Source organism: Propithecus coquereli, unplaced genomic scaffold (assembly GCF_000956105.1).
Source record: "Propithecus coquereli isolate 6110/MARCELLA unplaced genomic scaffold, Pcoq_1.0 Scaffold53, whole genome shotgun sequence".
In the NCBI taxonomy this organism is placed as follows: Eukaryota; Metazoa; Chordata; class Mammalia; order Primates; family Indriidae; genus Propithecus; species Propithecus coquereli.
This window is the reverse complement of record NW_012151174.1, coordinates 5,299,781-5,312,020: the sequence shown is the minus strand read 5'-3', so window position 1 is coordinate 5,312,020 and position 12,240 is coordinate 5,299,781. Positions and strand designations below refer to the sequence as shown.

At 49.3% G+C, this 12,240-nt stretch overlaps 1 protein-coding gene across 1 annotated transcript in view; it reads left to right on the top strand.

Moving 5' to 3' along the window:
* The first annotated feature begins 3,998 nt into the window (after positions 1–3,998).
* The window catches only part of LOC105820509 (palladin-like), a 160,439-nt gene continuing 152,197 nt past the window's right edge, over positions 3,999–12,240 (top strand). The window contains exons 1-2 of the mRNA XM_012656993.1: positions 3,999–4,638; positions 4,690–4,801. Of these exons, the coding sequence (XP_012512447.1) occupies positions 3,999–4,638; positions 4,690–4,801 (752 nt within the window). The remainder of the gene's footprint in view (positions 4,639–4,689; positions 4,802–12,240) is intronic.

The window sequence follows — 12,240 nt, the reverse complement described above, 5'->3', positions numbered from 1 at the left end:
AACGCACAAAGTCTTACAATAGCTGTGTTGAGAAAGTTGAAATTTTCTTTCATTTACAAAGGTGTCTAGATGTTCTCTCTCCCCGCCCCCATCGCTCCCCTCCTTTGACGAGGGAGGAGCTGCCCCTTCCCACCTGACGCCAGCACCCCACTGTGTGGCAATAACCCGTTTCTTCTTCTATCCTGGGGATCTGGCCTATACATCGTCCCACTTTCTTACACGCGTTTTCAGCTTCCCTACTGCCTAATTCCGTGCGTGTCGAAACGTGTTCCTGTGCCCCATCCTAAAAAACAAACAAAAAACCTCACTAGATCCCATATTTTTGTTCAACTGCTACCTCCTTTCTCTCCTCCTTCCTACAGACTTCTCAAAGCCACCGCCACGCTCGTCATCTTTACTTCTTTCCTTCTGTAACCACCTGGCTTGCGTGTCTGTCACTCACACCGAAACTGCTGTCGCCAGTGGTGCTAACTGCTCAGTTGCTAGAATCAAAAGGCCACTTACCCCTTCCTGAGAAACTCTCTTCCCAGCTTCCGTGACACCCGGCTCACTGGTTTCCCTCCGACTCCCTGCAGGGCTCCATTACCCGCTTCCTCCGTGACCTGACTTACTCCCGCAGCTAACAGCGCTGCCAGCAGGCCAGAGCTCCCAACCCCGCCGGCTCTGCCTTCTCCCGGCCCTCCGCCAGCATCGCAGACTGCCTTCCAGACACCCACACCCGAGGCCCCAGAGGTGCCCCCAGTGCAAAAGGCTCAAACTGAATTCAGCTTATTTTTTCCTCAAGACTTGTTACTCCACTTGCGGCCTGTGCGTTGATCGCACCGCTCATCTCGAAGTAGGACACCCGCGATCCTTCCCCTGCCCCATCTCGGCATTTAGTCAGTTACCAAGCTCTGTCGTTCTGTCTTCTGGTGGCTCAGTCTTCTGTGTTCCATCCCAGTGTCTCACGTTCAAACCTCTACCATCTTTTTTATCCACTGTCAATTGTCTTTAGTGGCACTAACAGAAATATTCTCTGGCCAAAGTGCGAGTGGGCTTGTCCATAGCAGTGGCGGCAGCTCACAAATGACGCCTGGACTCTATGCTGGTGGCGAGATCACAGCCAAAACTGTGTCCCCAGACCCTCGTGTGCAGCCACCACCGCTGCCACCACAGCTAAACAGACCACACCACGGCTGCCGTCTCCGCCCCTCCATGCCCCTCTGCGCAGCCACCCTGCTGGCCCTGGACACACCACGTCACCACACTGCCAGGTCCAGCTGCCAGAACGGACCCTGCACCTGCCGCTTCCTCACCTCAAAGTCCGAGATGAACGCGTCGCATTGCTAAGGCTAGGTCACCTCCCAGACTTGTGCCCAGGCTCCAAGGGGCTGGGAAGGGAAATATTTGGAGATTTCATACCCCATTGCAAGCGAGCTCAGTTTCTCACTGAGGTTCATACTATGAGGAATTATCCAAAACCAAGAGGGGGCTTCAGAGGGTGGCAACCAAAAATAAGGCAGGGATAAATGTATGCACCCCGCGGATGACGCGCGAGCCTCTCGCAGGCTGACCTGCCTTCCTCTTCCCCCGACTCCGTCCCCAAGCCAGGCAGCACTCAGTTATCTCTCAAAAATGTAACTCTGGTGATGTTCCTCGCAGACTTAACCCTCTTCCTTGCCTGCCAACTACCCATAAAATAAAATCCAAGCTCCTCGCGAGGGCCCAGTCCCTCCCTGACCGGCCTCCTGCTGCCTAGTCTCAACTCTAACTGTTCTGTCCGCTGCAGGGAGATTTCTGTACAGCTGAACCTGTTCTGCCGCGGAGTCTGCCACACTGTGTCTGTGTCCATGATTCTGCCAACACCCTCTTTACCTCCCCATCTCTTCTGCATTCTCGGCCTTGTCTCTTCCATGGGATTTTCCCGATCCTAACCTTGCCATCCCTCCTAGGAGCTATCACGGCACTTTGCTTTTCTCTCATCATAGCATTTAATGCACTACATTACATGTGCGTGTTACTGTTTGTATCCCACATGGACGATTAAGTTCCAAGAAGTCAAAAATCTACTCTTTTCCACAGTTATACCCCCATCCCCAGCATACTGCTGGGCATGCAGCAGGTATCTTATAAATGCATTTTGAATGGGCAATGTTTTCCTATGTAGTACATCTATCCCAGCTTAAGTTTCAAAAGTTAGTCACTTCCAGAACCAAAAGTTTTTGTTTCAATTATCTGCTTGGATTTTTAGTTGAGCCTATTCCAGGGACGGTTGACACAAAATGTTTCTCAAGCTCTCTCTGCACTGAGTTCAATTCAAAAACTGAATTTCTCTCAGGCCAAAAAAACAAAAACAAACAAAAAAACCCCAGTAGCTTCTCTTTCAAAGAAAAATAAATTTTGCAAGAAACAAAAATATGGTCTGTTCCGCCCGCAGTGCACAAACATACTTTCAGCCCGAGTCCCTCCCTCCCATCTCCACGTCCCTTCTGGACTTGCTGCCCGGTGACTCACCTCCTCACACACCGAGCGATCGTGGCCCTGCTTCCCTTGGCGTGACCCACCGTGTTTGCTGACTGTGGGGCCGACTGCACGTCAGAGCTCTGGACTGAGAGAAACCACCCTGCCTTGTTAGGACAAGCTATAAAAGGCTTTGAAATAAACAAAATGGCCCTGGGTGCCCTTGCAGTGCGATGCTGGGTGGGCCCTGGGGGACCTTCCAGGGTCCTCTGGACCTGTCGGGGTCTATGGCTTTCATTGTCTTTAGATAATTTTACAGCTTGGTACGTTGTAGAAACCTGATAGCAATGCAAATTATGCTTGTACACAGATACACAAGTGAGTTTTTCTAGTAGAAATGCTGTTGATATAAATGATTCCAAACATTACATTGGGTTGCTCTATAAATATTAACCAGCTTCAGGCCTATTAGCAAGTTCATGCCAGCATTCCCGGTTGCCTACATACGTGTCTGGCCTTCAACATCTCCTTTGAAATGGTTGTAACATCTTACTGGTTTCCTCAATTAATTTGTCAAATTAAATTATTGTCTTGAATGCATGTTTATGTTATACTTGTTTATATTTGCCGTAACTTTGCTTTTTCAAAATCATGCTCTGCCTGTTTCTCGTGAACAAAACATACTCAAGTATTCAAGATTCACTGACTATAACTTCTCTCCTTATATGGGCTATGTCTGAACAACTGGAGAGAGGTCAGGATGCTTCCACCCTGGAGCGCAGACAGGACAAAGGAATTAGAGTAATGTGTGGGCTGATAACGGGGGACAATGACGAGACCACTCTAATGGATTTAGGATTTACTTGAATAGTAGGAAATACGCTCTAGTAGGTAGAGTAGAACTAGCACGTGGAGAATCTTATAATTCTACACAGCAAAGTAACTAATCTTTCTAAGAAGAGACCTAAGACTATCAAGTACAGCACTCAACTAATGGAGAAAGGGTAGGTTGATGATGAGTTTCAGGATCTCTGATTAAAAATAGCTTCTGTTCAATTAACAGGTTCTATGACTCACTGCATCCTACGTAGTGGTAGATTCTCGAGGTGCGTTTTTGGAAACCCTCTCAGTTTTTGCGTGTTGCTTTTTGAAATTAGAGACTCCCCTAGGTGGAAAGCTGCTTCTAAGCCGGCAGCCCAATGCAGTCCTCGTAAGACTCGGCATTCCCGGGGAAGGTCCGGCCAGGTTTCCTCCCGACACGGGCCGTGCAGTTGAGGTTCACCGCGTTCTGGAAGCTTCCTGTACGGACTTGTGGCCTCAGCCTGCAGGCAAAGGTGCCTGCGGCAAATGCCATCTTTTGCATCGTTCAACCCCGCTCAGCGGGACTGTGTCACTCTCCGGGCACAGCCTGAAATACAGCCATGAATGATGCGCACGAGTGTCCTGGCATTTCTTCCAGCTTACAGAATAGAGAAAACTGACGTATTTGCTCACTGATGTTTCTCCCCATTCGTAGATTGGTACTTTTATGATACAACAGAAAACAAATCGTTGAACTGATGGCGATCCCCGCTGTGTTTCAGGCCCCAGACGGAAGCCCGGCCCTGCGGGGAGCGCACGCGCATGAGGACGGCGCGGGTGCCGGGATGTCCGAGGCCTCGTCGCGCGGCTCCCGCCACTCCCTGCCCGCCGCGCCGGACGAGAGCGAGGGCGCCGGCGGCTCCGCGGGACTCTCCGCCTTCCTCAGCCGCGCGGAGATGAGCGCGAGCCTCGCCCTGGCGCGGAGGGCGATCGCCGGCCCGGACACCGGGGACGCGGACGAGCCCGCGCGGGTTTCCAGCCTCGCTCCCGGCGGCCGCAGCCCCGCGGCGGGGAGGCGAGCGCAGAGCCTGTCCCCGCGCGCCCGCAGCAGGAGGCCCGCGGCCGCCGCGCCGCTCGCCAGCCCCAGCCTGGTGCGCAGCCTCCGACGGGCCGGCCGGCGCGGGCCGCAGAGCGCCGACGCCGCGGGGCCCTCGACGGCGCGGGGCGGGCCGGGCCCGCGGGGCCCCCTGGGCGACCAGGCGGCCAGGCTGGTGGAGGAGCTGACGTCGGTGTTCAGAGAGGCCGCGAGGCCGAGGCACCGGGCCTCCAACGGCGAGTCCTCGTCCCCAGACAGCGGGTACCTGTCCCCCAACAGCCGGCCGGCCCCGCGCAGCGCCAGCCCGAGCGCCGCGGGGGCCCCCCCAGCCCGGACCGGGCCCTGCCGCCCGGGGGCCCCCGCGGCGCCCCGCTTCGTGCAGAAGCTGCGGAGCCAGGAGGTGGCGGAAGGCAGCCGGGTGCGGCTGGAGTGCAGGGTCTGCGGGAACCCCGCCCCGCGGGTCAGGTAGGAGCCCCGCGGCGAGAGGCCGGCGTGCTGGCTTTGGGGTGGCTTTCGCGTGGGCGGCGGACGGGCCCCCGCGTCGTTGCGCCCCGGAGCGGGGCGGCGCGGTGCCAAGGGTCGCGACGCAGGGGCGTGCGGTGGTCCCCGCGGGGCGTGGCCGCTGTCGTGGCCCTCTGCGGTCCGCGCTGCGGGCGGGGAGGCCAGGGCTCGGAGCGCAGAGGGCCGCGCACAGGTTGTCCTGCGGGAATTCGGGGCAAACGCGAGGCGTGACGCCGGCCTGCTCGAAGCTCCGCGCAAACGTGCGTGTGTTTGAGCGCGAGCTGCGGCGGGGCGCGGAAGCGTGGCTGAAACGGGGAGCGCTCTGGAGGCGCGGCGGGGACGGGCGCAGGTGTGCTCGGGCGCAGGCGGGGACGGGCACGGCGGGGACGGGCGCAGGAGTGCACGGACACAGGTGTGCACGGGCGCAGGTGTGCTCGGGCGCAGGCGGGGACGGGCGCAGGTGTGCACGGGCGCAGGCGTGCACGGGCCAGCCGCACGATTAGCCCAGTAGGGTCTCCGCGCCCAGGCGTGGGCGGAGCCGGCGCGTGTTCAGTGAAAAGCACGCGCTTCCGGCGCGATGCCATCCGGGCGGGCAGAGCTTTCCCGCTAATGACAGAGAAAGGCGAGCCACGCTGGGAGCGTCGCAGGTGCGCCTGTCGTTGCTGCGCGGGCTCTGGCCACTTGAGCACGGGGACAGCAAAGAATAACAGTGAGATGAGCGTGGGGCGGAGAAACGCACCACCACGTCCGTCACATTCCTACAAACTCTTCCTCCTCAGTTGCAGAATTTGTGCTTTCTGTGCGGACGGGCAGAGGGGAGCGGCGAGGAGCCCTCCCGCAGGGTTTCCCCGCTTAGTCCGTGGCTTTAACCCTCTGACTCTCACCTGTGCGTGGGCGTGATGATAATATCCACCCGGGATTAGGGCGGTCGAAGAAAATGGGTGGAAAAAATAAAACAGTGCCTTGCGACTAGCAACTGCTGCCTTGCTGCTGCCTATTATCTGTATTATCTCTGACTTCTTAATTTCACATGTCAGGATGAAAATAACATTTCAAGTCAGGTTTGCACGACAAAAAATAAGCCATTCGTTCATTTATTTTGAAAGTTTTGCTTTGATTAATGAAGAATGATTTATCTAAATTAAATACTAAAAAACTAACTCAAAATTAATTTGGAGAAGTGGTAAAGTGGACATCACTGGCTAAAAGTTGAAGCAACTGGTACTTTCTCATATTAATGAGAAGTAAGATTTCACAAACTTGCTCTCTCACCCTGTGTCCACTGATCCACGCTTCGCTGCTGCTGGTTTCTTGGGCTGACGAGTTCTTGCTCACACACATGAAGCGAACACGAGCATTCCTGGCTGAAAATTGTTGTCATTAGAGGGAGGCTTTTTTCCCCCCAACCAATTTGTTCCATTAACACACCTTAAGCCAGTTTGCAGTGATTTTACCCTATTTCTTTTAGAAATTGACAGCAGGGGGCAGTAAAAACCTTCTTGATGTGTTCATTTCATTAAGTGTCATTCTAAATTCTGCTTTTATATTTGCTTTTCATAAAGAACTTATCTTTCTTATATTTTGCCTTGAATAGAAGTGAAATTGAATATTTCTTTCAGAGTCTATTTAGATGTTTTTTAAACCCACCAATCTCGCAAACAAATCGTTCTTCATCTGAAATACATTCACCTGTTACTCAAAACAGTTGCACAGGTTTTCAAACTACATATGGTTCCACCTACACTTACTTCCAAAATAGCCTCTTCCAAAGGGATGACCATGGCAAGTGTACTATAACCTTTCAAAAATGACAAAAAGCAATCCATTTAGCATCACGGGATTTATCCAAGCAGACCATAATTACTGTATTAAAGTTCACCTAAATACTAATATTTGGTCATTCTAGGGACTGTCAAATTCACACTTCTGCCTCTTTTTCCGGGGGAGGCATTAATTTTTTTTTTTTTTTTGAGACCGAGTCTATCTCTGTCACCTGGGCTAGAGTGCTGTGGTGTCACCCTAGCTCACAGCAACCTCAAACTCCTGGGCTCAAGTGATCCTCCTGCCCCAGCCTCCCGAGTAGCTGGGACTACAGGCATGCACCACCACACCTGGCTAATTTTTCTATTTTTAGTAGAGACAGGGTCTCACTCTTGCTCAGGCTGGTCTGAATCTCCTGAGCTCAAGCAATCCTCCGGCCTCAGCCTCCCAGAGTGCTGAGATTACATGTGTGAGTCACTGTGTCTGGCCGGGAGACATTAATTTAGTTAGTAGCTACAGTATTATTAATTAGTTTGCTCTTATCATCTCCCAGTCTGCCAAAGTCCATGACCAATGTTCGTTAGATATTACAAATTGTGCCCTCCTAGAATCATTAGGTCTTTGATAAAATGCTCCATCGTTTGAAGGTTAGCTGGTCATTTTTGTATCCTTTGGAATCTTTTGGGTTTATTTTATTTATTTATTTTTGAGAAGGAGAGTGGAGATGTGCATTGAGTTTTCTTAATTTCTGTTCCAAAAATCTTGGTCCTCTCTATTGTATATTTGTAAGTGCGTCAAATGCCTAAGAAGTTAAGTTCTTTTGACCACATGAGACATGTGTCAGTCTTAAGAGAAAATCTTTGAAGGAAATTTTGTCCAAGGAGGAAAACCCTTAATCAGGAGTGTCTGCACTGGGTCACGTTAGAGCCTGGCTCGGGCTGCATCAGTCCGGGAGACCCAGGCCCCAGAGCCTGGGCAGACCCACTGTGGGTGCTGCCTGAGGTCTCAGGAGCAGCTGACAGACTAGTAGTGGACGGGCCAGGGGACGTCAGGGGACTCTGAAGCAAGCAGTCGGCAGAGGCCCGAGGGACACTGGTTTGTGAGGATGAGACACTCAGTGCTGGCTGCTTGGCAGCCATGCTGGGAGGGGAGCGAGGTGTGCCCAGGAGCTTGGTTGTTGGCCAGAGGACAAGTCCAGGCTGCGTAAAGGGAACGCGCCGCAGGAACACAGGGCCATGTGCCAGACACAGGGACTGGGACACAGGGAGAAACCTTCCCCCTGCAAGAGTTTAGGTGAGTGAAAGGCAGGACAGCAGCTCCAGACAGCCAAAGGAACAGAGCTGGAAATGGAGGCCTGTCTGATTAAATAAAGCAGGACTTCAGTCACTGAACTTGCGCTGGGTCCGGGGTAAGGACACCTTGCTAGATTAGCACGGCTGGCTGGAGCTCCGTAAATTTGGCTGAAATAGAGACGGTTTGACTTGGAAACGCAGGCGTAGCGAGCCTTGCAAATGTGGCACCGTGGCCCCCGCTGAGGAGAGGAGTGAGGGACGCTGCCGGGACAGGCCAGGCTGGCATTGGAGGCATTTCAGCTTCACGCGCAGTCGCTCACCCCGCCGCGCTGCGCAAACGCCAGCGATGACCCCGAACAAGACTGAGAGCAGTCCGCTCCCCGCTTTCGTCTTGATATCCCACAGTCTCAACAGAAGAGAGAAGAGCCGGTAGAAGACAAGCTTCTGTCTAATAATCGATCTACAATTTAGGAAGTATGCAAATGACATGCAAATTGTTTACCAATTTTAATTATCACAGTAGACAAAATGAAGTCACTATTTATTTCTCTGATTATGGCCCGATGTCCCGTATTCCTCACGCCCTCCCTCAGAACAGCATAAGGACGTGTTCTCTGGCAGCACTTACCTCCTCTGTTCTCTACCCTCAACTTGTGTGAGTTGGTGAAAAATTCTAGGAGAATTTTAGTTCAAAATCACCTCCGCTATTATACAAAGGAGGCCCTATATTTTCACTTCATGTTTGTAAAATATTTCATTGTGACAACCACATATAAACCATTTAATATAAGGAGACCGAGAAAGAAACCTTTGAAACCATGCCCCTCGTAACATAGAGATAATTACTTAGTGACAGATGCTGAAATATAGCTCGGGCCTTCTGGTTCCTGACCGGGTACCGCCGTGGGCAGAGGAGAAGGCGGAGCCGCTGCCATCCCATGTTAGCAGCTGTGCAAGCCTCCCTGGCAGCCTCAGAACCGGAGACGAGTGGAATCAGCACCTTTGAAAATCTTCTAGGCTTGAAATTCATATTCCAAATATCTCCAAAGAAAATGGCAGCTTGATCATTTTCACAGTATTTCTCTATAAGTAAAAAGGCCATAGCCCTGCACAAGTACCCTCCCCTGTTCTTTAGCGCTAAGTGAATAATTGTCAATCAATATAAACCAAAAAAAATTTTTAAGGGGAGGGGGCAAATATTCTCCATCAAATAACTACAAATAAAATAAAGCATGCCCAGTTTATGAACAGCGGTCCAAACATGCCTTCATACTGGATTATATTGTAAACGTCTGCATTTGCAAAAGGAAAAACCACTTTTAAACACCCACTCATTGCAGTAAAAGTGGAATCCAGCATTAGTCCAAGCATGTTTGTTCTTTAATATTCTAAATACGATTACTCATATCTAATCTTAAGATACCTACTAAATCATCATTATTAGCCTCATAAAATTACATTTAATAATTGTGATTAAAAGTAATAAAATCCTTTCTTTTTATGACCAAAACCCAACATCTCCAACGCCTCCAACTAGTTTACATTAGCAAGACTTTGATCATCATCAAAAGTCAGAACAAAAGAATTAGCCATATCACATTTATGCAGCTCTGTGGAAATTTCCATTTCCTCACAGACAATAGCAATAAAAAGAAGCCATCAATTCAGTTTTCTTACTAAGGGGATCAGTATGTGATACATCTCATTCGTCGACTGCCTTGGTTTTAGAAACGTGGCCCCAGCTCCGTCAGCCAGGAGGTTATGAATACTCGGTGCATGCAAAGTTAAGATCCAGGCGACTTAGCCCAGGGGCATTGAAGGATACAGTCAACAGAGAGATGCCTTGTGAAAAATCTGACAATAATGTGTTCTTACTGCAACATGAAATGCAAATAGGTACAATTTGGAGAATGATTTTGTAATACAAAAGTTTAAGATGTATGTACACTAAACCTTTATATAATACTTGACATCTCTACTTGGATATCTGATAGTCCTATCAAATTTAGTATGTCCAAAAGAGAACTTCTGTGATTCACTTCTTCTCAAAAAACCTTCTTTTTTCAAATCTCTGGGTCAACAAAAGACAGCCCTCCTTCCAGCTGTTCAAGACAAAAACCCCATATCTGACTCATCCAGCAAATGCAGTTGGCTCGACCTTTAATATTTCCAACTCTGACGGCAGCACCTCCACTAATGAGGCTCTGCCCCACGCCCCCTTCCCCTGGGATGTTTGTGTTACCTCCTGACCTGTCTCCGTGCTTTCCTTCCTACACGCCGCATTCTACACAGCACCCGGCACAGTCCTTTCTTGTGTGTGTGGATGCAAGGTTTCTATGTTTTATTTGAACTCATGGAACATTAACTCTAAGTGGATGGTGAGATGTTAAGGATTTGGTTTTTTTTTTTAATTTTTAATTATTATGGGTACATATATCTTTATAGGGTATATGTGATATTTTGATACAGGAATGCAATATGAATTAATCAAATCAGGGTAATTGGGGTGTCCATCACCTCAGGCATTTAACATTTCTTTGTGATAGGAACATTGCAAATCCACTCTTTTAGTTATTTTAAAGTATACCCTAACTTATTGTTGATTATAGTCACTTTGTTGTGCTATCAAATATTGCTCATTCCATCTAACTATATTTTTGCACCTGTTAACTAGCCCCTTTATCCCCCTCCCTACTACCCTTCCCAGCCTCTGCTAACCGTCATTCTGCTCTCCATCTCTATGAGATCGTTTTTAATACTTAGCTCCCACATATGAGTGAGAACATGTGAGAACATATGAAATGTGTCTTTCTGTGCTTGGCTTATTTCACCCAAGATAATGTTTTCCAGTTCTATCTGTGTTGTTTCAAATGGCAGGATTTCATTCTTTTTTCTGGCTATGTAATATTCCATCGTGTATATGTACTGGAATTTCTTTATCTGCTCATCTGCTGATGGACACTTAGGTGGATTCCAAATCTTGTCTATTGTGCCTAGTGCAAGAAACCTGGGAGTGTGGATATATTTTTGATATACCAACTTCCCCTCCTCTGTGTGTACACTAGCAGTGGGATCCTGGGTCATATGGTAGTTCTAGTTTTAGTTTTCCGAGAGGAGCCTCCGTACTGTTCTCCATTGTGGTTGCACCAATTTACAGCGGGGCACTGGCGTTCCCCTTTCTCCACGTCCTCGCCAGCGTTCGTTATTGCCTGTCTTTTGGATAAAAGCCATTTTAACTGGGATGAGATGATATCTCTTTGTAGTTTTGAGTTGCATTTCTCTGATGACTAATGATGTTGAGCATTTTTTTCATGTACTTGTTGGCCATTTATATGTCTTCTTTTGAGAAATGTCTATTCAGTGCATAATTCTTTTTAATGAAATTGTGCTCATGACACTGCCCAGTGGCTTCTCGTTCACTCAGAGTAAAATCCGTAGTCCCCTAGATAGTAATCAGGCCCAACTCTCTGACTTCACCCTCCACCCCTCACGACTCCCCCTGCCTAGTCCCTGCTGTACCCGCGCCAGGCGTGTTCCTGTCTGGGGCCTGTGCGCGTTCTGTTCCCTCTGCGAGCAATCCCCAGACCCAGGCAGGATTGAATCCTTCATCTCCTTCCTATCTCTCCTTACGTATCACCTCAGAGCACGGCCTTCCGGAACTACGCTGTGTAAAGGACAGGTCCTGCCCACCCAGTCTCTATTTCACTCTCTCGATTTTTCTCCATAGAACTCATGTGATCCTCGTTTAATTTTCTTAATTGTCTGTCTGCCCTCCTTGAGTTTGGGGACTGTATCTGTTCTACTCGCTCTTGTGTCCCCAGGGCCTAGCACAGTGTCTAGCATGTAATAGATGCTTAGTGAATATGTGTTGAATAAATAAACGAGTTCCACTCCTAGGTATATACCTGGCACTAACTTTTGCTCACGTGTACAAGGTTACACGTGTAAGAGTGTTCATGGCAACATTGTTGCAAAAAACTGGGAAGAACCTGAATATTCATTGTAGAGAAAATGGATAAAGTGAACTGTGGCATTAATATATCCATGCAGTGAATGAACTGGAGCTGAAACTCACAAACATAATATCACCCAATACTAAAGGCAAGTTGCAAAAAAATACACACAAATCGCTGAGTAAATTTTTTGCATATGAAGTTACATTTGCAAAATAGTACTATCTGAAGCTTATGATGTAGGCATATGGGGAAATGCGTGGGGAAGACAAACGGTAAATTCCGGACAGCAGTAACCTCACGAATAAAGAATATGGTTGATGAGTACAGGGGGTGTTGGCAACGTTTTATATCTTCAGGTGGGGAGTAGAGACACAGATGTAAATTATGGTATTTT